General features: G+C 38.1%; 1 protein-coding gene across 1 annotated transcript in view; it reads left to right on the forward strand.

Annotated features, from left to right (window-relative positions):
- LOC124796223 (radial spoke head protein 4 homolog A) overlaps positions 1-24,822 on the forward strand; it is a 335,434-nt gene extending 310,612 nt beyond the window's left edge. The window contains exon 11 of the mRNA XM_047260315.1: positions 24,585-24,822. Coding sequence (XP_047116271.1) covers positions 24,585-24,822 — 238 coding nt within the window. The remainder of the gene's footprint in view (positions 1-24,584) is intronic.
- The last annotated feature ends 511 nt before the right edge of the window (positions 24,823-25,333 follow it).

Below are 25,333 nucleotides of genomic sequence, written 5' to 3' on the forward strand. Positions count from 1 at the left end.
TGTCTTTAGGAGTCTGCCAGTTCAGTGTTTTCAACATCTCTATGACACTCTCCCATGGGTCAAACAAAGCTGTGACCTTTCATGCTGCTCTTCTCTGTATACGTTCAATATCCCCTGTTATTCCTATTTGGTACAGGTCCCACATGCTTGACCAGTACTATACAATGGGTCACACGAGCAATTTGTAAGGAGTCTCCTTTGTAGACCGATTGCATTTCTGTCTGCTACCTGCTTTACCCGTGACTGAGGCAATGTGACCATTCCATTTCACATCCTTACAAAATGTTCCACCTAGGGATTTGTACAAGATAACTGATTCCACCTGTGGCTCACTGAAGTTATATTCATAGCATACTATTTGTTTTCATTTTATGTAGTCCACTGTTTTAGATTTCTAAACATTTAAGGGCTCCAGAAAGCCCTGTCTTTCCAATGTTACAGTAGCACTTATAAATTACATGTTTTCTAAGAAAGTATTTAAGCTAGGATGTTGAAATTTTGGAGTATTGACTGCAACAAAACACAGGGATTTTTAAAAATTGGAATTCAGTTGTTTGAGATTAATTTCTAATAAAAATTCACTACTTTTTGTGCCATTTTTTGTTTATAAATTCAACGATATACAGGATTTTGGAAAAAAGGCTGTGTTAATATACACAGATGGGTCTGTGTAACATTTCCTGAAAGTTTGAAGCAAATTGGTTCTCACAAAGTTTGGATTACCTTTTTAGTGCATTCCACGTCCATATTATTATCTTCATCTTCTGCAAACACCTCCTCCAACTTCCTCTTTGTCCTCCTCCTTTTTACTCTAGCTTGTGTTTCTAGGCTATTTACAGCCCTGTCAGCAGCCTGAAGACATTCCATGTCTAAACCAAGCATCATTCATACCATATTGAAACCTATCCTCATTTCCATATTTCGAACTACTTTGCACCTTACAATGTTGCCATCATTGAAAGCAGCAACAGCAGCATACACACCAAAGTGAAGTGTTTCCATTCCAACAAACACAGGCTTGGGGATTGTTGACCACATAACACTATTTACACTTTTATCGTGGTTTTCAGTTTTCCATGAACACACTTTTTCAACAGTTCAAGTGCTGCTAAGTCTCTGAAGATAGATTTTATCAACTTCATTACCACATCAGGTAGACTATGTTTATTAGTGTATACTTCACCACTTAGCAATCCCTTGTTGTACTTACACCAACTGTTTTCTCCTTCGGAACAACAGTAATGATGGGGACTTTCATCGGTTGAAAAAGTATGAAAAAAAGTGTCCAAACAGTCTTCTTCATTTCATCGAGACTGTGTGTGGTTTGCCTAATAGCCGTTCCATAAAAGTTCTGTATTTTGTCAAATACACTGTCAGTTAACCTACCCTTCCCATCTAATCCTGTACCATCGCTGAGTTTTTATTTTTTGTACAAAGCTTTCAGTTGCCACAGTCTTGAGCCCTTCTGCACGGGTCCAGTACTGCACAACAACATCATCACAATAGGGCTTCAGTTATTGAATATATTTGAAACTTTTAGAATTACCATCACCAAGTTAATTCACATATTGCGCTTTATCGTATGCAACAGAACATTGAAATATACGAGCAACACCAGCCACTTCCATTCTCCCAATATTGCCACTATAGTTAGCTGTGCAGTTATTTTCATGTGTACCTTTATTTTTTGTGGACACCTACAATACAAGGTGTTTCAAAATGAATATACAAGTTTTAAGGCTTTGTAGAATTTATTACATTCAGCTTACAATTCTAAATAACACACCAAATGAGAAAGAGGAACTCAAACAGTTTTGTTTGTGCATCTGTACGCAAAGGGAATTGAATAAAATGAGCCAAGAGTGACTGAAGAACGTGCTGAATGAGTGAGAGCCTTTCACGCATAGCCTCAAGAAATCAGTTTGGAAGGCTGGTCGTGAATTAGCAGCTCCAATGACGTCTGTGTGGAGACTTTTAAGGAGGCGCTTGCAACTACGTCCTTATCATTTCCTGTTGTTACAAGCTCTAAAGCCTACAGGCGATGGCTTAAGTGCCAACTTTACAAACGAAACATTGCTGCATGGCAATGAAGATTTTCTGGATCGTTTCGACTTCAGTGATGAATCGACATTTCACTTAAATGGAAATGTGAACACAAGTAATGTGTAAATCTGGGGGTCAACAAGTCCCCATGAAATATTATAGTTTGAAAGAGACTATCCTGAGCTGAATTTTTCTGTGCTGTATCCTGGCAGAAAGCTTATGAGCTTTTCTTTTTCAGTGAAGCAACTATAACTGGTGTTTCTCATCTTGATGCTCAAGAGTTATGGCTCTTTTCCTCAAATGAAAGAAGCTGAACCACAGAACTTTATTTGGCAGCAGGTTGGTGCGCCTCCTCATTGGCATAACTCAGTGCACGATTAGTTAAATGATGTTGCACCTTAATGTTGGATTTACCATAAGGGGATGAATGACAGATCTTGTTTTGCATGACCTCCACATTCACACAAGAGCTGACTCAACATGACTTTTACTTTTGGAGATTCATAATGAATCTTGTGTATGTGTCTCTGCTACCCACTGAGCCACCTGACTTTAGAAACAGCATCATTGCAACAATTATATAAGACCCATTGATCAAGGTTCAGGAAGAACTCCCATACCAACTGGATGTCAGAAAAATGGTGGTCACATTGAACACTTGTAAGAAAAACTATTTCAGCTGCTCTTTCATTTGATACATTATTTATAATTTTAAGTTGAATGTAATAAATTCTACAGAGCCTTAGAACCCATACATTCATTGTGAAACACTCTGTATTTAGATAATTCCACTACATCTAAAACTTTTCCTGTGTACATTCCAGTGGTAGATGCTACACCTCGAAGAGATGTGTGTCCGCATTTATGCCAGGTACCATCAAATGGTGCAGTCAAGTCTCTATTACTAATGTTTTCTATTACTGTCTCTTCCACAGCTTTCTTCATAGATTCTATACAGACATCTTCTACTTTAAACTCTGTAAATCTATTATAGTTTATAAATTTGATTGGAGGATTTGGAAGATTCATCATGTCACAGAAAATTGCACCTGCAGTAGCACCCTTACCAACTGTATGCAAGGCATAAACAAATCTAATGTTGTGTTCATAGATTTTGCTACCATTTTATTCATTTGGAGTTACTGCAACACTGTTGGTCATGTATGAACACTTAATGTACTGCAGTTTCATTTCACTGGAAATTCCTTAGCGATTTTTTATAGAGAGTTCCAGACCGAATTCACTACACTGAATGCATCTTACACAGTTTGCAAAAATTCCATTGAGAATTGACATATCAGATATTTCATTCACATCTGATTCGCCCATAAAACGTTCATACTTTTCACTAACTGAACCAAGCTTCCTCTGCAAAGTATGTTCTGACTTTCACTGCAATGGGCAGGTGTACCAGCAAGGTTAGGTTCACATACCTGGTTATTGTCTTTATTGGTTACAGTAATAACACCTACCTTTGGCTTTCCAACATTTCTCCTTTTGCTTCAATGGTTCACAGGCATCGCGTCGGATAATGTCCGATGTGATGTGATGCCCGTGAACCATTTAAGCAGTTACTATGTCGGGGAAGTCTTAAACAGCATCTCTCCTTCTCTTAAAAGCCTTCAGAGGATTTTCAGAGGATTTCCGGTGACTTTACTTTTGCCCGTGAGTTTTCTTTAATAAGACAGAGGCTTCAATGAACACAATTCACTACGAATATTTTCAGGATTACAAAAGAGTAAATAAGCATGAAATACATGACAATCGAGCAAGCGATATATATTGAACTACCACAGATTAGCCACAACACTTATTCTGTAATGCTTATTCAGAAACTCACATCATTGATAAACTGTACATGATGAGCTTGTACATTCATGAGTATAACAATTGACATCAGTTTAACAGTGCCACATTGGATCATGCCCATGCAGAACATATTTCAAAAATAGTTGTAGTCTTTTGAACTGAATAAATTATATATCAATTGAAATGGGAAAGTCTGTAGATTTTTAAAATGCAAAATAGAAAAAATTTAACATTTCATGATTTTGACCTTTCTGGAGCCCCTTCAAGCAAGTTTCCATCACTTTGGAATCTTATCAAGCTCTGACTGAATATCTGTGCAGCTTCATTCAGACTGTACTTCACTGAATATAACTGCATCAGCAGCAAAAAGTCTGAGGTTACTATTAAGATTGCCTGCAAGGTCATTAATATACAACGCAAACAGGAAGGGTTATCTACATGCAACACACCTCTCTGGGGCACATCTGAAGTTAATTCTGCATCTGTTGATGACTCTCCATTCAAGATAACTTGCTGCATCCTCACTACCAAGAAATCCTCAATCCAGTCATGAACATTGCCTGATGCCCCGTACAGTCATATTTTTGGTAATAAGTGCGGGTGTGGTACTGAGTCAAATGCTTTTCAGAAATCGAGAAATACTGCATCTACCTGACTGCTTTCATCCATGGCTTTCAGGATGTCATATTATAAAAACATGAGTTGCATTTCATATGATTAATGTTTTTGACATCCATGCTGAGTGGCACAGAGCAGGTCATTCTGTTTGAGATACATCATTATGTTTGAGCTAAGAATATGTCCTAAGATTCTACGACAAATGGATGTCAAGGACCTGGGACTTAGATTTGTGGATCATTTCTGCTGCCCTTCTAGTGGAGAGGTGTGACCTGAGCTTTGTTCCAACTGCCGAGCACAATTTTTTTGTTTGAAGAATCTACAATAGGTTATTGTCAACAGAGGGGTTAACTCAGCTGCAAATTGTGTTTCTGGTTTGTATCTGATGGGAACTCGATTGGGCTCTGAGGCTTTGTTTTGCATCATGTTACCATGTACTGTTCAAGTCCCAAATGTGAATGTTCCTAGAACAGTCAACCAATACATTACTTCCTCACACACATATCTCCAAAAAGACCACAATGATAAAGTCAGAAAGATTTGATCCCAAATGGAAGTTTACCAGCAATCGTTCTTCCCATGAAAAGTGACACTGGTACACAAAGTACTGTCTGCCACATACCATAAGGTGGCTTACAAAATATACATGTAGATGTAGGTGTGTCTGCTTTTGACATGAAACTGATTTGCTGTCTTACATGGAAATCTGTGATGTTATACCCAAATAAGGAAATTCATTGTGTCAAATATGGAGGAAATGAAGTGTTGCACTGTGTGACACATGTATAAAAGGGGCACAGGTGTTTCATTTTGTCTGTGTTATTCACATGTTCTTGTGGTGGTTGGTTCGAAGAAATAAATGGCTTTCACAAATGAAGGTAAACTAGGTATGCCAAATCTTTACATAGGAATGCAGAAGGAACACCAAGGCAACAGTAGAAAAGGTATTCCAACAGTGTCCAACAAGAATGGCAGTTCTGCTAATGTGAAGGGGAAAAAAGATTGTTATTGGAAACACACTGGAATACAACACACGGGATAAGATGCAAGCCCTGCAATGAGTAGATCAGATGAAATAGATCTACTGTTGTTCATAACCCATGTGTTAGCTACAGAGGAACTACTTATTCCAGAGGAATAATTCAGTGCAACACTGTTCCCATTCTGCCTACAAACAACGTCCGTCTGTGTCATGAGCCTCTACACCAGCAGATTAAGCAGTGGAATTGCAGAAGACACAAAGAATTCTGTCGCTCAGTTCAAATGCTACATCCAGACAATAAGTTCTTGTTTCAAGGATTCTCTGTATCTATAAAGCTATCTTTACAGAGAAGTGAAAACTGACTGTCAGGAATCTTCATTATTGAGCCACTGAGAATCAGTATTGGCTGAGGCTGGTTGAGAATCAGACATAGTGGGGTGTGAATGATTGCTGTGGAATTATTGAGAACTACATGATTTATTTGTTTTTCCTTAGACTATTCAGTACAACAGTATCGGACATCTCAGATAATATATTCATGTTCAGAAAAAAAACAGAACCCCTTGGAAGATAGGACAGTCATATTCACAGGACATGTACATTAGTATGTTCTGCAGAAATGCTAGCTTTTCAGTCACTTCAGTTCAGCATGAGCCTGTTGCCTAGTAGGCACAGGGTCCGCCATGGGCTCTGGTAACTTGTTCCATGCATAATGGCATTGATGCTTATAAGGCATGAATGGCATCCTATGATATAGCCATCCATGTTGCATACACCTGGTTCGAAAGTTCATCTGTGGTGGCTGGCATTGGGTCATAGCACTGTATCTGTTGTTCCACCAACCCCACACATTTTTGATTGGCAACAAGTCTGGTGATCTGACAGACCAGACTTGCAGCAACATATAGTCATGCATTGTGTTGCTGAAAAATGGCACCTGGGATGTTGTGCAGAAAGGGTATGGCTACAGATCGCAGGATGTCATATACATAGGTCATGCTGGTCACACTGCCCTGGACATGCACCAACCATGAATTGTAGTCTTGTGCAAATGCAGTCACTGTGATGCGCTCCCCTTGTATGCAGCAATCCAAAATGCAGCCATCATTTTCAAACAAACAGATTCTGGATTCATCCATTCCTGCCCCCAATGATGTCATTTCATACACCATTGCCATCTAGGATGTTTCTGCACATTCTTCAAAGGTGGGCGGAGAAGTGAACAATTTCCATGTAATCAGTGCCATAATAAATGGCAACAGACTGTCACCCCTGATAGTGTTAAATGCTGTGAAGATGAGGTGTCAATCTTCTTAGGGGTGGTCTGGGTGGTGCGACCTGACCCATCTTTTTGCGTTCTACGGCCTCCTGTGGACCATTCTGCACACACCCATTGCACTGCCAAAACACTTTGTCCCACATGAGCAGCAATTTCCCAAATGGATGCATCACAATGCACTGTCTTTCAAACTCACTCATTTGATGGTATGATTCACACATATGTCTGTGAGGCATATTACATGTCTCCTCAAGTCACACTGATCCATTACCTTCTGTTTATAGTAACAACAAGAGCCACAGGCACATTTTACTGGTAGGTGGTGGTGTCCGTGATATCGTGGCTAATCATTTCTACAGAACATACTAATGTACATAATCTGTGAATGTGAGCATCCTATCTCTAGCCATTCACGGCGTTCTCTTTTTTCTGTACATGAGTGTGTATACATACATGAAACCTAAACAAAGTAGTGTAGGATTAGGCGGGGATATGGGAGTAGGTTGGCCATGATGTAATCAAAGGAAACTTCCCATCATTCACATTAACACCTTGGGAAAACCACAGAAAACAAGGTGGATGGCCAGACAGGGAGTAAAGCCCGCACCTCCTGACCACAACTCCAGTGCACTAAGATTGGCATAGCCACCTCACTCAGTACGTGATTGTAGGGGAATCACTAATACATAATCTACACTGAGATTGCAACATGCACAGGAAGTAAATCAATGTTATGACTTGAACATGAAATTCTGATATAAAGTCCCTACTGAAATAATGAAAACACATGAACACATTAATAACACTGCTGAAAAGTATATCACACAAACTCATGAAAACCCGCCGACACTGTATCAAACACAACTAATCTAGCACAAGATTCCTTCTCTGAAGAGGCATACTGCACTGGATCTGAAACAGAGGAAACTAACAGCAGAAACCTTCATTTTCAAGTGCAGACATTGCATAGATGATACATCATTTAACAGAATCAAAAGAACTCAACAATAAATGAGGGCCTAGTATTCCTGTAAGCTAACATACTTACACTGTAGAAACTCTTCTCAACTAGATATGATTTTAACTCAGCTCCAAAATCTGTTTCCCTCTCCAACCTCTTCTGTAAATTGCCAATGCTTTACAAAGAATGACACCAAAGTAGCTCACATGTCTTCGAGTACAAGTTGTTCTTTCTTGTTCAGTATGGGTGGACCCCCAGTTGCGAGTATTATACCTGTGGTAAAAGTGGTCAGTTTGCTGGTCACCAAGCCGAGCTCTTGCCATCAATAACATTTGTAGATGTATAAGAATGGAACAGTAAGCAAACATGACTTTTTAAGTATGGGCTTACAATGAGCCTGTTGGCATTTAACCGTGAATGCAAGGACTTGAGGATTTGACCAGTCATTGTTGTAGGCAGAGATCCCTTACATTTCTCACTATTTATGCTACTGTCATCTGCAGACAACATCTTGGTTGCAGAGTCCAAGGCATGTATGTCATTTCTACAAATAAGGAACAGAAGAAACCCTAACATACTACCCCATGTACACCTATTTCACTTTCTTTTTTCTGATTTTATGATTAGAATGAACTGATGTGAGTATCACAAACTGTGAGCACTTTTGTAAATATGATTGAAACCATTTGTTTTCTTTTCTTTTTATCCACAATCACTTCCAGCTTACCTAAAGGAATTGCATTACTAAGAGTTACAAAAGCTTTAGAAACACAAAAGTGGTTCAAATGGCTCTAAGCACTATGGGACTTAACATCTGAGGTCATCAGTGCCCTAGACTTAGAACTACTTAAACCTAACTAACCTAAGGATAGCACACACATCCATACCTGAGGCAGGATTCGTACGTGTCCGTAGCAGCACCATGGTTCCGGACTGAAGCACCTAGAACTGCTCGGCCACAGCAGCCAGTGCTTTAGAAACACATAAATTAATTTTTTCAACATTATTTTTGCTATCCAAATTTCTAAATACTTCATCTGTATTGTTTCTGCACTTCTATCTTTCAAAAGCCATTTCTCCTAGAGGAAGCACCACTTAAAATACATAGATGTATGTGCTGCCATCACAATGAGTGCCTGGCTCACTACTCACATGTGGCTAAGAGCATGCTCATGCATCTCTTTCATGATCACAGAATATAACTGGAACCATTATAACCTGGAGTTCACATTTGCCTAATTTGACTGTCAAACTTTTTTCTTTGAGGTAAATTCAAATATGAAGTCTATGCATAAGTTCCAATGACCCAAGAGGATTTACATCATCATATTGTTGCAGCATGTACAATACTGAAGGAATCTCTTTAGTCTGTCCATAATTTCTTGCAACTATGAATATGAATTGTAGTTGACGGTGGGCATTTAGAACACTTTTGATATAAGTGAAATTTTAAGAAATTGTTTAATGGCCACATTCTTTGTGATTTCCTTTTAGTTGCTGTTGCTGATGCAGTTTTGTGATGTAAGCCTGTATCTTGCTTGACATCAGACTCATGTCACAAAGTTATTGTTTAATAATCCATTTACTGCAATTTGCTGTTTTAATAAATTTATTCCAATTCTGACATGCACCTTTTTTTCCAAGGCTCTGACAGAAACAAGAGCAGAACTGTTACTGTAGCTAATTAACTGGTGAATTATCCTTCAATGCCTTATCCTTCTTCTTCCAGTTGGTGTGTCAGTACAACAACATGCAGCCAAGTATGATTAGTATCAGTTTTAAATTAAACTTTTCTCCACTGTTACATTTTTGTAAACGGTCCCTCTTAGCTGTGTCAAGCTGGAATGCATTACCAGGCAGATGCTACACATCAGTATAATAACCAGGTAATAGAACACCATTGAATTCATCTATTTATAGACTTACAATGCTAGCCACACAAATTACCACAACTGCATTTGAAAAAGTGGAGCTGGGATCAGTATCTCTGCAATTACCATAGTGTAAAAGAGACTATATATCATTTATTGAGGATCTTTTCACAATTAATTTGGGTGAAAACAGAACATGTAATTTTTTCTCCATACTCCATACTCCTCTTTCCTGACCTCTAAATTTGCAGTGTTTTGTGTACTGAAGTAAGTTGTTTATCTAATATACAAATTATGATGGATACAAATGCAGTAACCTCATAGACATTTGTCTCCATAATTTAAGCTTTGTATTTCACAAGTATTGCTGATCATTTACATTGTGTTGTACATATATACATACATAAACGTTACATACTTCAGCTTAGATTTTAAATATAAATTCAGCATTGACATAACTGTTACAGTGTGAGATTCTTGCCATTAGCTCTTTACATTCCTTCACAGTCATCATTTATAACTAACATTGTTGTTTGTCCACAAAGTTTCTAAATGTGTAACTCTTCCATACTTCATCATACTTCTCACTACTTCAACATCATAATTCATCAGTACCATAAACTCTAATACTACCACAAAATTGTCCTTGCCAGTATCTCCTCAATACAATAGCAATACCTCTCTATCCTGTCCATAGTCACTTCATAAAATCAATGTTGAATAAAACATAAAGAAAATCTCATCTTTCCATGAACTTCAAGAATACAATCTGTCATGAATCGTTCAACATGAATCCAAATCATACTTTTTTTAGCTATCCTCATGACAGGACAATGTTTCCCTTTTAATAACAATAATTCTTTTGTCCACACAGGTATGTTTATAGAGACAGTGTTAAATGTTTCCCAATTTCATCATTATGTGTCATGTAACACATATGTTGCCATGTTTACAGCTGTAATTTTTCAGATTATCAGTATTTAACTTTACAACCACAAGTCCTTTTTTCTATGTCAGACTGCATCAAAGATCTCAGAAATACATTAACATATGCATATTATGTTACAGTTAATGACCGTTACTATAAGAGAGAATAACCTCCAAGTGACTATGCGAGTGAGTTCATCAATATTTTCAAGAAAATGCAGATTAAGTTCACACTTTATGTTCACATAAAGTAATAGTTTGAAGACCCCTAGTACTGCTTTAATTGTATGAATTTACAAAGACTAATTCTTTTCCATGGGCTATCAAAGTTGCCCCCCCCCCCCCCCCTCTCCCCCATGAACCATGGACCTTGCCGTTGGTGGGGAGGCTTGCGTGCCTCAGTGATACAGATAGCCGTACCGTAGGTGCAACTACGACGGAGGGGTATCTGTTGAGAGGCCAGACAAACGTGTGGTTCCTGAAGAGGGGCAGCAGCCTTTTCAGTAGTTGCAAGGGCATCAGTCTGGATGATTGACTGATCTGGCCTTGTAACACTAACCAAAACGGCCTTGCTGTGCTGGTACTGCGAACGGCTGAAAGCAAGGGGAAACTTCGGCCGTAATTTTTCCCGAGGGCATGCAGCTTTACTGTATGGTTAAATGATGATGGCGTCCTCTTGGGTAAAATATTCCAGAGGTAAAATAGTCCCCCATTTGGATCTCCGGGTGGGGACTACTCAAGAGGATGTCGTTATCAGGAGAAAGAAAACTGGCGTTCTACGGATCGGAGCGTGGAATGTCAGATCCCTTAATCAGGCAGGTAGGTTAGAAAATTTAAAAAGAGAAATGGATAGGTTAAATCTAGATATAGTGGGAATTAGTGAAGTTCGGTGGCAGGAGGAACAAGACTTCTGGTCAGGTGACTACAGGGTTATAAATACAAAATCAAATAGGGGTAATGCAGGAGTAGGTTTAATAATGAATAGGAAAATAGGAATGCGGGTAAGCTACTGCAAACAGCATAGTGAACGCATTATTGTGGCCAAGATAGATACGAAGCCCACGTCTACTACAGTAGTACAAGTTTGTATGCCAACTAGCTCTGCAGATGATGAAGAAATTGAAGAAATGTATGATGAAATAAAAGAAATTATTCAGATAGTGAAGGGTGACGAAAATTTAATAGTCATGGGTGACTGGAATTCGGTAGTAGGAAAAGGGAGAGAAGGAAACGTAGTAGGTGAATATGGATTGGGGCTAAGAAATGAAAGAGGAAGCCGCCTGGTAGAATTTTGCACAGAGCACAACTTAAACATAGCTAACACTTGGTTCAAGAATCATAAAAGAAGGCTGTATACATGGAATATTTAGGAACCAGGTTTTAAATTGTAAGACATTTGCAGGGGCAGATGTGGACTCTGACCACAATCTATTGGTTATCACCTGTAGATTAAAACTGAAGAAACTGCAAAAAGGTGGGAATTTAAGGAGATGGGACCTGGAAAACTGAAAGAACCAGAGGTTGTACAGAGTTTCAGGGTGAGCATAAGGGAACATTTGGCAGGAATGGGGGAAAGAAATACAGTAGAAGAAGAATGGGTAGCTTTGAGGGATGAAGTAGTGAAGGCAGCAGAGGATCAAGTAGGTAAAAAGACGAGGGCTAGTAGAAATCCTTGGGTAACAGAAGATATATTGAATTTAATTGAGGAAAGGAGAAAATATAAAAATGCAGTAAATGAAGCAGGCAAAAAGTAATACAAACGTCTCAAAAATGAGATCAACAGGAAGTGCAAAATGGCTAAGCAGGGATGGCTAGAGGACAAATGTAAGGATGTAGAGGCTTATCTCCCTTGGGGTAAGACAGATACTCCCTACAGGAAAATTAAAGAGACCTTTGGAGATAAGAGAACCAGTTGCATGAACATCAAGAGCTCAGATGGAAACCCAGTTCTTAGCAAAGAAGGGGAAGCAGAAAGGTGGAAGGAGTATATAGAAGGACTATATAAGGGCGATGTATTTGAGGACAATATTAGGGAAATGGAAGAGGATGTAGATGAATATGAAATGGGAGATACGATACTGCGTGAGGAGCTTGTCAGAGCTCTGAAAGACCTGAGTCGAAACAAGGCCCCCGGAGTAGACAACATTCCATTGGAACTACTGACGGCCTTGGGAGAGCCAGACCTGACAAAACTCTACCATCTGGTGAGCGAGATGTATGGAACAGGCGAAATACCCTCAGACTTCAAGAAGAATATAATAATTCCAATCCCAAAGAAAGCAGGTGTTGACAGATGTGAAAATTACCAAACTATCAGTTTAATAAGTCACAGCTGCAAAATACTAATGCGAATTCTTTACAGAAGAATGGAAAAACTAGTAGAAGCCGATCTCGGGGAAGATCAGTTTGGATTCCGTTGAAATGTTGGAACACGTGAGGCAATACTGACCCTACGACTCGTCTTAGAAGCTAGATTAAGGAAGGACAAACCTACGTTTCTAGCATTTGTAGACTTAGAGAAAGCTTTTGACAGTGTCGACTGGAATACTCTCTTTCAAATTCTGAAGGTGGCAGGGGTAAAATACAGGAAGCGAAAGGCTATTTACAATTTGTACAGAAACCAGATGGCAGTTATAAGAATCGAGGGGCATGAAAGGGAAGCAGTGGTTGGGAAGGGAGTGAGACAGAGTTGTAGCCTATCCCCAATGTTATTCAATCTGTATATTGAGCAAGCAGTGAAGGAAACAAAAGAAAAATTCAGAGTAGATGTTATAATCCATGGAGAAGAAATAAAAACTTCGAAGTTCGCCCTTGACATTGTAATTCTGTCAGAGACTGCAAAGGACTTGGAAGAGCAGTTGAACGGAATGGATAGTGTCTTGAAAGGAGGATATAAGATGAACATCAACAAAAGCAAAACGAGGATAATGGAATGTAGTCGAATTAAGTCGGGTGATGCTGAGGGAATTAGATTAGGAAATGAGACACTTAAAGTAGTAAAGGAGATTTGCTATTTGGGGAGCAAAATAACTGATGATGGTCGAAGGAGAGAGGATATAAAACGTAGACTGGCAATGGCAAGGAAAGTGTTTCTGAAGAAGAGAAATTTGTTAACATTGAGTATAGATTTAAGTGTCAGGAAGTCATTTCTGAAAGTATTTGTATGGAGTGTAGCCATGTATGGAAGTGAAACATGGACGATAAATGGTTTGGACAAGAAGAGAATAGAAGCTTTCGAAATGTAGTGCTACAGAAGAATGCTGAAGAATAGATGGGTAGATCACATAACTAATGAGGAAGTATTGAATAGGATTGGGGAGAAGAGAAGTTTGTGGCACAACTTGACTAGAAGAAGGGATCAGTTGGTAGGACATGTTCTGAGGCATCAAGGGATCACCAATTTAGTATTGGAGGGTAGCGTGGAGGGTAAAAATCGTAGAGGGAGACCAAGAGATGAATACACTAAGCAGATTCAGAAGGATGTAGGCTGCAGTAGGTACTGGGAGATGAAGAGGCTTGCACAGGATAGAGTAGCATGGGGAGCTGCATCAAACCAGTCTCAGGACTGAAGACCACAACAACAACAATCAAACGGTAATTGGATGTTGACAAGATGTAATATGTAATCACCATGAGTTTGTGTGTCTATATATTATTATTTTCGATTATTCTCTTTAGGAGAGTGATTGAACTTGACTAATCATGATTTCTTCTTCTTTCTTCCCAAATTCTCTTCATACATTCACTGTGTTCTCTCTTGCATTCTTCTGACCATCTTTTTCCTGTTCTGTTCTCCGTATGTTCTTGTTTAAGGGGATACGGACTCACCTATCCCCGCAATGTTAATATATGCCTACTATAGGGAACATTTTCTCACAAACTACTGGAGACAGAGAGGCAAAAATTTTACTGTATGTGCATTCATATGTTACAACAATACTGAAACAACAGTTTATTGTCAAAGTATTTTCTTACAGAGATATTGTACATTTATTTTTAAGTAAATTTTTTCCATCGCTTTTTACTAGACTATCACCCCTAAGTCTTTTGTAAATCAAGTAATTAAAAAATCGTTGTTTCAGTATGTAATAGGGACCTGTGTCACTACGTCATAAAAATTTCAGACTTCTAGGTTGACCAGTACCTGAGATAATGTTCCTAGATGAAGTAAAAAGTAAACTTATGGGAAACGGAGAAAGAAGATTAAAACATTCCTGATCCGTAGCTAATACCCCCTTCACAGTCTTCATAATCATCCTCAAGTCTTCTTTTGGCACCCCTCTGCACCTGTCTTGCTTTTTTCACTAATGTCTTGATTATATTATCAGCATGCCTTAGTCTGTGCTGATCTAAAAAGAACATAGCACGTACCGTACGGGAACCAACACACATACCCAACTTTTGAAGGACCTGGCATTTAGTTATATTTCCAAGATTGAAGGTTGCCACAGCATCATACACACCAAAATGTAGTGTATTAATTCCGACAAACACTGTTTTTGGGAGACGATGCCATATCACACTATTCAAGCACTCGTTGGGGTTCTGCGTTTTTCCGTGAAGACATTTCATCAGAAGACTTCTGTCAGCCAGATCTCTGAAAATGGGCTTTATTTCTGCCATGATGGCTGATGGTAGACTGTGGTGGTGAATGTATTTCTCTCCTGTTGTTAGTCCCCTATTGTATTTACACCAGCTGTTTTCACCTTTGGGGCACAAACCATGTTGTGGATGCTCATCCGTGGATGCGGTGTGGAAATATAAAGCCCATATAGCTCTCCTCATTTCTTCAAGAGTGCCTGTATTTTGCCTGATTGCAAGGCCATAGCAGTTCTGAATGTGGTCTATTATGGAATCAGTCAATCTTCCTCTGCCATCCAAGGTTTTCCCATCATCTAGTTTTTTCCCTTTCATAACTGATTTTAACCTTCTCAGCCTGGCACCCATTCTCTTCTGCACATGTCCTATACATTCAAGTTTGCTTATATTTACACTGTTCCCATATGGTTTGCTTTCCAAAACTTCTTTGAATGCTTTAGAGTCACCATCTCCCAGATATTTGACATAGCGAACATTATACCACTGTGAAGAGCGATGAAAAATTTTCTTCACCCCAGCAACCTCCATGCCACCACTACTACCATAATAATTAGCAATACAGTCATCACTGTGTTCATTTTTCAGCCTGCCTGTGCACCTACAGTATTTAGACATTATTGCAACATCAATAACCTTGCCAGTATCAACACTAGTTGCTGTTACAACACCATTGTTGGAGGTGTGGCCCCTTTTCTGCCACGTGCCATCAAACGCAACTGTGAGGTCACGACTGCCGTCATTTTCTTCCACTGCTTCTTCCACAGCAACCTGCATTGACTTCTGTGCTACATCTTCAACTGCAGATCCTAGTACATAATTGTAAGCTTCAAACTTTGAAGGTGCACTTGGAAGATTTAGAACACCACATAGCATATCACCAGCTGCTTTGCCCTTACCAATTGCTCGCAATCCATAAACTAACCTAATATTTACACTATAAAGTTCAGTTTTCTTGTATCCATTATTTACAGTTACTGAAACCGAACTTGGAAACTTACAGCTGTATTTACAAACACTGCATATTAAATTAAACTGGGCAGCCAGGCCAACATGGGATTCTACTTTCAGAGAAACGTTTCCATGACATTTTTTGCAGCACAAACTGTTTTCAAGAGCTTCACACAATATATTCGTATCAATGAGTTCAAAAACTTCATTCCCTCTATCAAGTAAATTATATTTCTCTTCCAAATCTCTTAGTTTTTTATGAGAAGCACTGTTTTCATTTGGTGTAAGTTCGTTCGGCAAATCAGTAATAAGTGGATTCACATTTTCCAACAGTGATGATGATGAACTGCTTTGCTTTGCTAATGAATCATTATTTCTTTTCTTTTGCCAGTTCACACGCTTTTTAAATACTTTTGCTTTAGCTCTAGGCATTTTCACTGCGAAAAATGAAGCACTAAATACGAAATAACTCAACATCAACTACTTTCTTATATCACACTGTTTACAAAACAGTCCCGCCACAAAGTCAAAGAGTAACTTGAGGAAACCAGAGAGAAACATTTTCGGGCAACTAGTGTATAAATAGTCGCTGGAAACCGGGATATTTGAATTCATGTCACTTTAAAGGTACTGCCAAAAAGTTCATGGTCAGCCACGAGAGACGTGTATAACTAAAGCGCAATACCCGATCTCACAAATATATAAAAATAAAATAGTTATAATTGTAGTAGAGCTATGTATGATACGTCATTTTAAAGAGGAAACATGGCAGAATATAATACGCCAATAAAAAAAAATTCGATTTTTTAACCCAAAATCCGATTCCGTATCCCCTTAAGTGTGTGTTTCTTTATGATGTTTCTAAACTGTTCTGTGTTGTTTATGTTGTCTTGTGTGATCTCCAGTTCTTTAATGTCTTCTTCTGTTTCAGTGATCCACTTTGTCTTGTTTTTACTCTGGTTTACTTCTCAAAGATTTGCCTTGTGAGCCTGCTTTTATTCATCCTGTTGATATGTCCATAAAATTTCATCCTTCTCTTTATAATGGTGTCTTATTGTTTCTGTGTCTTTGTAAATCTCTGTAGTTGGCCTCTTCATCCAAATTCCTCCCCAAAACACTGGCCCATATATTTTCCTCAGAATTTTTTTTTCCTAATTTTTAATCTCTCTGATCTTCATGTGACCATGAATCACTGTAGTTTCTGCAGCATAAAGTGCTTCTGGTAGTACTACTGTGTTGTAAAGTCTTAGTTTCACATTGACAGAAATAGATTTCTTATTATAGTGATTCCAAGTGAGCTTATATGCTTTTTGTAGTCTGGAGATTCTACCTTTATTGGCTATTGAGTCCTGATGGTTGTATTATCTCTCCAAGATATCTGAAGTGGGCAACTTATGCCATTTTCCGGTACTGAGTAGTAATGGGGAGATTATGTACAGGTTTGTTTTCCATATATTGTGTTTTCTCATAGGAGATTTGTAGCCCAGTTTTCTGTGAGATTTTGTGTAGTTTTTCCAGTGCTAATTTGGCTTCTCTCTATTGTTTCTTAGAATGGCAAGATCATCTGTAAAATCCAGACCCTTCACCCTGAACTCCTTTCATTTCCTTTTCCCAAATCCTCACAATTTTTTTGAGAACCATGTTAAATAGAAAGGGGGACATTCCATCTCCTTTGCGAACACCAGTATGGATATGAAATGCTTCTGATGTTTCTCCCATGCATTTAACTTTGGATGCTGTATCTGTTAATGCCTTTTAAATGATCGACCTTGTTTTCCTGTCAATCCTGAACTCCTCTGAAGTATGGAATAATGTTTGTCTATCTATTGAATCATAAGCCTTTTTAAAATTGACAAAAGTTACCACAGTATTCTACATCTTCTCATTTGCAAAATTGTTTTTAAGATCCATATCTGTTTGATGCAAGATTGACCTTTGCGAAACCCTGCCTGATACTCCCCTATTAACTGGTCTGCTTGTTCTTCTAGTCTGTTCAATACGGCCTTTGAAAGAATTTTGTATATTACAGGGAGCAGTGAAATTCCCCTGGAATTAATGTACATTTCCACTCTTCAGGTTTTTGTTCAGTTTTCCAAATAGTTGATATAATTTTGTGGGTTGCTTGTGTGAGATTATTGTCATTTAATTTCCATACTTCTGGTATGATTCCAACTTCCCCTGAAGACTTGTTGTTCTTCAAAGAATTGATTATTTCCTTTACCTCTTTAAGTGATGGTGTATTTGAATCGGGATTGGATGTGGGTTTTTCAAAATCTAGTTGTTCTGTCAGAGGTTCACATTTGAGAAGTGAGTGAAAAGTTTAGCTAAAATTTGACAGTTCTTTTTAGGGTTGGTTTTCAGTGAACCATCAGGCCAGTGAAAGCACAGGTTATGTAGTTGATACCCTGCTAGGTTTTCTTTGAAAATTTTGTAAAAATGTCTGATGTTGTTCTTGATAAATTCTTGTTCAGCAGGCAACGAGAAAGCGCTGGTAGACAGACACAATAAAAAACACACACACAAATTTCAAGCTTTTGCAACCCACAGTTGCTTCATCAGGAAAGAGGGAAGGAGAGGGAAAGACGAAGGGATGTGGGTTTTAAAGGAGAGGTTAAGGAGTCATTCCAGTCTCGAGAGCGGAAAGACACATATGTGCGGATGGATATGTATGTGTGTGCGATTGTATACCTGTCCCTTTTTCCCCCTAAGGTAAGTCTTTCCACTCCCGGGACTGGAATGACTCCTTAACCTCTCCCTTAAAACCCACATCCTTTCGTCTTTCCCTCTCCTTCCCTCTTTCCTGATGAAGCAACCGTGGGTTGTGAAAGCTTGAAATTTGTGTGTGTTTGCGTGTTTTTTATTGTGTCTACCAGAGCATTCTCATTGCCTGCTTAGATAAACTGAACAAGAATTTATCAAGAACAACATCAGAAATTTTTACAAAATTTTCAAAGAAAACCTAACAGGTTTCAGGAATCTGTTTTCCGGTCTTAGTCTATGTACTTCCCAGTTTACTCTACTACTTTACTACTTGCTTTATGTATAGATTGACTGATGTTGAAGGCCACAACTCTGTCTTGCTACCTTCTCAACCACTGCTTCCCATTCATGTCCTTTGACTATTATAACTGGAGTCTAACAGTACGAGAGAAGGAAAGTTGCTACTCACCATATAGCGGAAATGCTGAGCCGTGATAGGCACAATAAAAAGATTTACACAATCATAGCTTTTGGCCATTAAGGTCTTTGTCAGCAGTAGACACACATACACACACGCACGCACACACACTCAAACACTCAAACAAGCGCAACTTGCACACACATCTGGAGTCTGGTGTATGAAAAGTTGTTCATAACCTTTCTTTCCCTGTATTTCATCCATGCTACATTAATAATTTCAAAGTTTGTCTTCCAGTTGAAGTGTTTCACTTTCCAAATTTACTAATTTGTAAAGGGTGATTCATCTTTTTTTTTTCCAGCCTATTTTCCACGATAAGCTTTAAAAGCAGTATTCCCTCATATGTTCTGCAGTTCAGCTATACCATGCGGTCTTTCCCTTTCTTGTGTGCGCATTGCTACTTGACTGTAACACCATGAGTAGGGAACACTGTGTGGCAGATCTGTGAAGTGCTGTGAGTTACTTTTGATGGCCATGTACGAATTTATTTGTCTTGACTTCATTTACAGGCAGGGTGATGCTGTAAGAGAGTGTCTCACAACTTCCAGCTAGTGAATGATGAACGCATCTTCAATGATAATCTTCTGTATTGTTTCAACTACATACATCAATTGTGAAGACACATTCAGATATCAGTAACTCATAAATTCAGATACATCAATCAATATGTCCGAACACACCGAATTAGACTTGAGATCTGAGATTTACAATCTTCATTTGTCTTGAGCATTTATGTTGTAGTATGTCCATTTTCTCTGAGGTGTTCATGACACCATCGAGTCATGAATGCCCACATCCAGCAAGTGCTGCTGCACTCACCGTTAGTGTGCCTTGCCCCTACTGTGTTACATCACTGCATACGCACCATCTGCACAGATCACAGATCAGGATGCGTATTGTGTGTTTTCCCCACTACATGAAATGTTTATTACAGACACAACCATCTTTTGCCAGTGGGAGTGTCCTCTGTGGAACATAGGTCATTCTCACAAACAACCCATGGTAGACTATAACCAAAATTTATCCGAAGACAGCTTCTACCATTCATTCATTTCCTGTCTTGAATATCCTGCATATTGAGTAGAATAATTTTGACATGGCTGGTTCCCACAAGCATATTAAGAATATAATGGATTGTCATCTACTCTAGATGCCTTCTATTGATGCCTGTCTCACAGCTGTCTCAAATTTTCTCACAGTATCACTTCACCCATCTTATCTTCACCTGCATCCCAAATGGTGCTTTCAAGGAGATATCTCTCGTTAATTAACGCAAAAAATAAATCTTTATTGTGCTGGGCACTCTTACACAGGGAAAGTAATCAAGTGGACCTGTTTGCATGGAATTGGGTCCAAAAATGACAAAATATGTTGGTAATGCAGTGTAGTAATACAGATTCATGCAAATACAAGAAATGTTGAGCAGTTTAATTTATTCTGCATCTGATTTAGTTCATAAAAGAATTTCATAATGCACCTAAACTTAGGTGGCTTATGAATAGGAAAGATTATTTTTATGACATTATTTGTACATATGGTATAGGATGAGGCAGACATCTCTTGACATAATTCATTTATAATTTTAGTAATGAAGTGAGACTACATGATGAACACAATCAGTATACATTTTAATATAAACTGATGAACTACATTGTTTGTACGTATGATAGAGGACATGAAAAGGATAAAACAATTAATTTTTAATTCAGTGCTTGTTAAGTGAAACTAAGCTATATGAAATATTTCTAGAGAACACAAATTCTGCATGAGTTAAATGTTTAAATGAACACTGGGTTAAAAGTGACTATATCAACTTTATAAATTCACTTTCAGATTAAAATTTAGCAGTAGGGTTTTGTACAAAAAACAGATTTAGGGCCTCATGATTTCTAGTACAGCAATCAATAAGTTTTGAAGTCAGATAGAAATTTAATTGCTTGAATAAGAAGCTGTTATTTGAAAGCTGCTGCAATGAACTTTTTAATGTCCCCCCCCCCCCACCCCCTGTAGTCTTCTGATTAGTTTCATGTGGCCCGCCACGAATTCTTCTCCTGTGCCAAGAGTAGCTCTTGCAATTATCTGCTGGATGTATTCCAATTTCTGTCTTTCCCTACAGGTTTTACCATCGACAGCTCCCTCTAGTACCATGGAAGTCATTCCCTGATGTCTTAACAGATGTGCTATCATCCTGTTCCTTCTCCTTATCAGTGTTTTCCACATATTCCTTTCCTCTCCGATTCTGCGCAGAACCTTCTCATTCCTTACCTTATCAGTCCACCTAATTTTCAGCATTTGTCTGTAGCACCACATCTCAAATGCTTCGATTCTGTTCTGTTCAGCTTCCCCACAGCCCATGTTTCACTACCATACAATACATACATACATTTAGAATATCGTGTATTAATTATTAGCATATATCATGTCCCTGGCTGTGCATCCATATGTGCATTTCTAGACAAATTTTAAGCTTTGCTGAGTACATATTAGGCAGAAACGTTGGATGAAAAGGTCATAATTTGTGCTGACTTCAAAATAGATGTAAGAGCTGATGACAGACGTGTCATTCCTTTGAAGGAATTTCTATCTACAAATGGCATGACACTAGGTTTTAGTGAACACACTGGAGTAACAGAATCTTCTACAAAATGTATAGATAATATTGTGAGCAGTATTAATTATGGTGCTACAGAAAACTTCATTTTAGAGTTGAGGATATCTGACTATTCAGACCTTTTTGTCTCTTTACCATATTTATGTAATATCTATACTGTAAATACAGTCAGGAACTTTAGTCAGCAAAATGTGAGTATATTTGTCTCAAAACTGAATGGAACTTCTTGGTCATTCAGTAACCATTGTTCAGTAAACAGTAACTACAACACTTTTGGGTCAGAATTCATGAGGATTTTCAATAATAGTACATGAATAATACCAGGTGTTCAAGTATGAAATGCAGATTTTGCACAACACATGTTGCAAAAATGCAGTTTGTGCCATTAAGATTAGACACTGCACCATTTTGATATGTCATCAACAAGTGTCACTTGCAAATGAGTGATAAATTGGAATAGCGTGTGCATAGTGTTGTGTTGTTATGTTTAATATGCTGAAATTTATACCGAACAAAGAGCATTCGCAGACAGCATTGATTTTTTTTTTTTTTTTTTTCGTTTGAAGAAAGTTGCTGCTGAATCATACTGATTCAAGTGGCTTGTGGTGAACATGCTCCACCACATGTTACGTGTGACTGATGGTTTTGGCATTAAAAAAAGAAAAAGAAGAAGAAGAAGAAGATGGGAAAGATTCAAGATTCAGAAGACTGGAAGACGGGTACCGTGCGAGGTGAATTACAGACAAATGAAAAAGCACAGAAGCACATGTGAGATTTTTCTCACTCAGTAGGAAGTCATTTTTGTGTTGTATAGTTACAGGGAATGAAAAGTGGACTTACTTTGAGAATCCCAAGTGCAAAAAGTCATGGGTAGACCATTCACATCCACTCCGTGTTTGGTGGGACCAGAGGGGTGTGGTCTATTATAAGCTATTAAAACCTGGAGAAATAGTTAATACTAAATGTTACCAACAACAACTGGCTAATTTGAACAGTTTACTGCTTAAAAAAGTCCACAGTACCAAAGAAGGCAACACAGTGTCATTTTTCTTCATGGCACACACAGCAAAACTGGTTCACAACATGTTCGAAGCACTCAGCTGGGAAGTTCTACCCCATGTGGCTTACTCACCAGACTTGGCTCCTTCCAATTACCACTTGTTTGCATTGATGGGTCATGCCCCTGCTGAGCAGTGCTTTAGTTTGTACATAAGGTGTGAAAAAATGGCTCGATGAATGGTTTGCAGCAGAAGGGGAAAATTTTTACTGGTGCGGTATTCACAAGTTGCCCAAAAGATGGGAAAAATGTATAACAAACGATGAAGCACACTTTGAATTAAGCTCTATTTATCATTCTTTTGAATTTAACGTACGCATGTGTTTCTTATAATAGCCACAGGAGGCCAAGTGCAATAACACCATGGTCGGCTAGTAGTTAAACAGGCAAAACAAATGGCCAAAAGTAAATTCACCTTAAGTTCTATAACAACAAAAGACTGAAATAGTTTTTGAAAAAACTAATCATTTTAACAGTGGATTAGAAACTTATGTGGAATCTTTTACATATTCCAGACATATCTGTGAAGAATTCAACACACACTTTATAACCTTAAATAAAATGGATAAATTCTCTTCTCCTCAAATAAGTCCCAATACAATGAAACACACTTTTAGAGAATTTAAATTTACTCATGTACGCTGTCATGCAATGGCTAACATTATAAAATCCTTAAAAAATCTTTAAATCTGTGGGTTTGGATGAAATTCCAACAAAAATAATAAAAGCAGGGTGTCATAATATTGCTCTCTAGCTGTGCCACATAATCTATTAGTGATCTCATGATTGTTGCTTTCCTGACAAGCTGAAATACATAGAAATTCGACCTATCCACAAAAGAGACAGACAAGATGCAATAGGAACTTTCCAGCCAGTATCGATATTATCAATTTTTCCTAAAATATTTCAGCAGTGTATAATCAGAAAATAAATAAATGAATAAATAAATAAAAAATAAAAAAATCTGAATAATCAGTACAGATTTCGGGATGGATGAAGTATTGTGCATGCTATTAGTGACATAATCATTAAAACAAGCAAATGCTTTGACAACAAGCTGTGTGTATCTGGCACATTTTTTTAATGTCGCTAAAGCATTTGACCAGGTAAACTGAAAGCTGCTGTTTCACAAGTGGCTGTTTATGGTTTCCATGGCAAATCTTCAAAATAGTTCTCATCCTCTCTCAAAAACAGAAAACAGAGGGTAGTTATACAACAAAAAGGTGAAAGAGGTTGTTGTCATTGGAAGGAGATACAAGGAAGCAACCCCAGAATGAACCGTACTAACAGTAAAGTACTATTGCACTGCTGTTTACTGCTTCTGTTTTCATAAGCTGAATTTCAGATGTAAATTTAGCAAGAAAGCTGCTGCTTTGAGAAATGCTGCTATTTACTCAGGCATGCTAAAAGTATATATTACATTGTTCTGATGACTCAGTGTTTATTTGATTAAAATGAGATTTCCAGATCTGCCAAATTGAATGTTCAATGAATGTGAGCTCTGTTCTAAAACCAAACATTGTGCCATCTTTTATTTGTTGATGTTTACATCTGCTACCACTCAATAAGTGGAAGCGCATCCTGCAATATAGTTTTAGTTTAAAGATCAGTAAATTATGTTCACAAAATGTTGCTGTTTGTAACTTTGTTTTTCAAGATTTATGTACAGAATCTTTCATACTATAAACTACTTCCTTACAGGAAATCTGACAATATTTATTTGGGATGGGGCCACAAATATGTTGCTCATAACTATTCTCCTCCTGGGATGGAGTCTATTCAAACAGAATACCCCCTTGGGCCAGAAATAATGGAAATTGAGGACCCATCTGTAGAACAAGAAGAAGCATGGAGACTGGCTCGCGAGAAAAAGAAGGCTCGACCCGAAGAAGAAGAAGAAGAGGAAGAGGAAGGAGAGGAGGAGGAAGATGAAGATTAGAATATCTGTGACAACTGTATTTTTTACTCATCATTATTATTTCCATTTTTGTTCTTTTATGTATTTTATTTCATGTCTTATTGCTGTACATCATTATTTTACAAAAATAACATAACCTTTCTCTCAAATAATTACTACTGTACACACACACACACACACACACACACACACACACACGTTGATTGCTGGTGGTATGAACAGTGTTGAGTGTGGGTGTTCAGATTCTTCCCAAAATTCACATTATCACACTAGAAACTGCATGTATGATCTCATAAAGTGACATACACATGGCTCTTCAAAAGATAACCAAAGACTAAAAATACAGCCAGATAATCTCTGAATAACATGCCAGATAAAGAATGGCTTTAACATATCCTATCTACTTGTCTGAAAATTAACACTCAGGAATTTGTAAAAAGTTTTAGCTAAGTAGTGAGGGGTAAAGAAACAGAAAATTTGGTTGGAAATGTCTAACTGAGGTTACACAAATCTCTTCAAAAAGTTGAGCCAC

The sequence above is a fragment of the Schistocerca piceifrons genome, chromosome 4 (assembly GCF_021461385.2).
Source record: "Schistocerca piceifrons isolate TAMUIC-IGC-003096 chromosome 4, iqSchPice1.1, whole genome shotgun sequence".
Lineage (NCBI taxonomy): Eukaryota > Metazoa > Arthropoda > Insecta > Orthoptera > Acrididae > Schistocerca > Schistocerca piceifrons.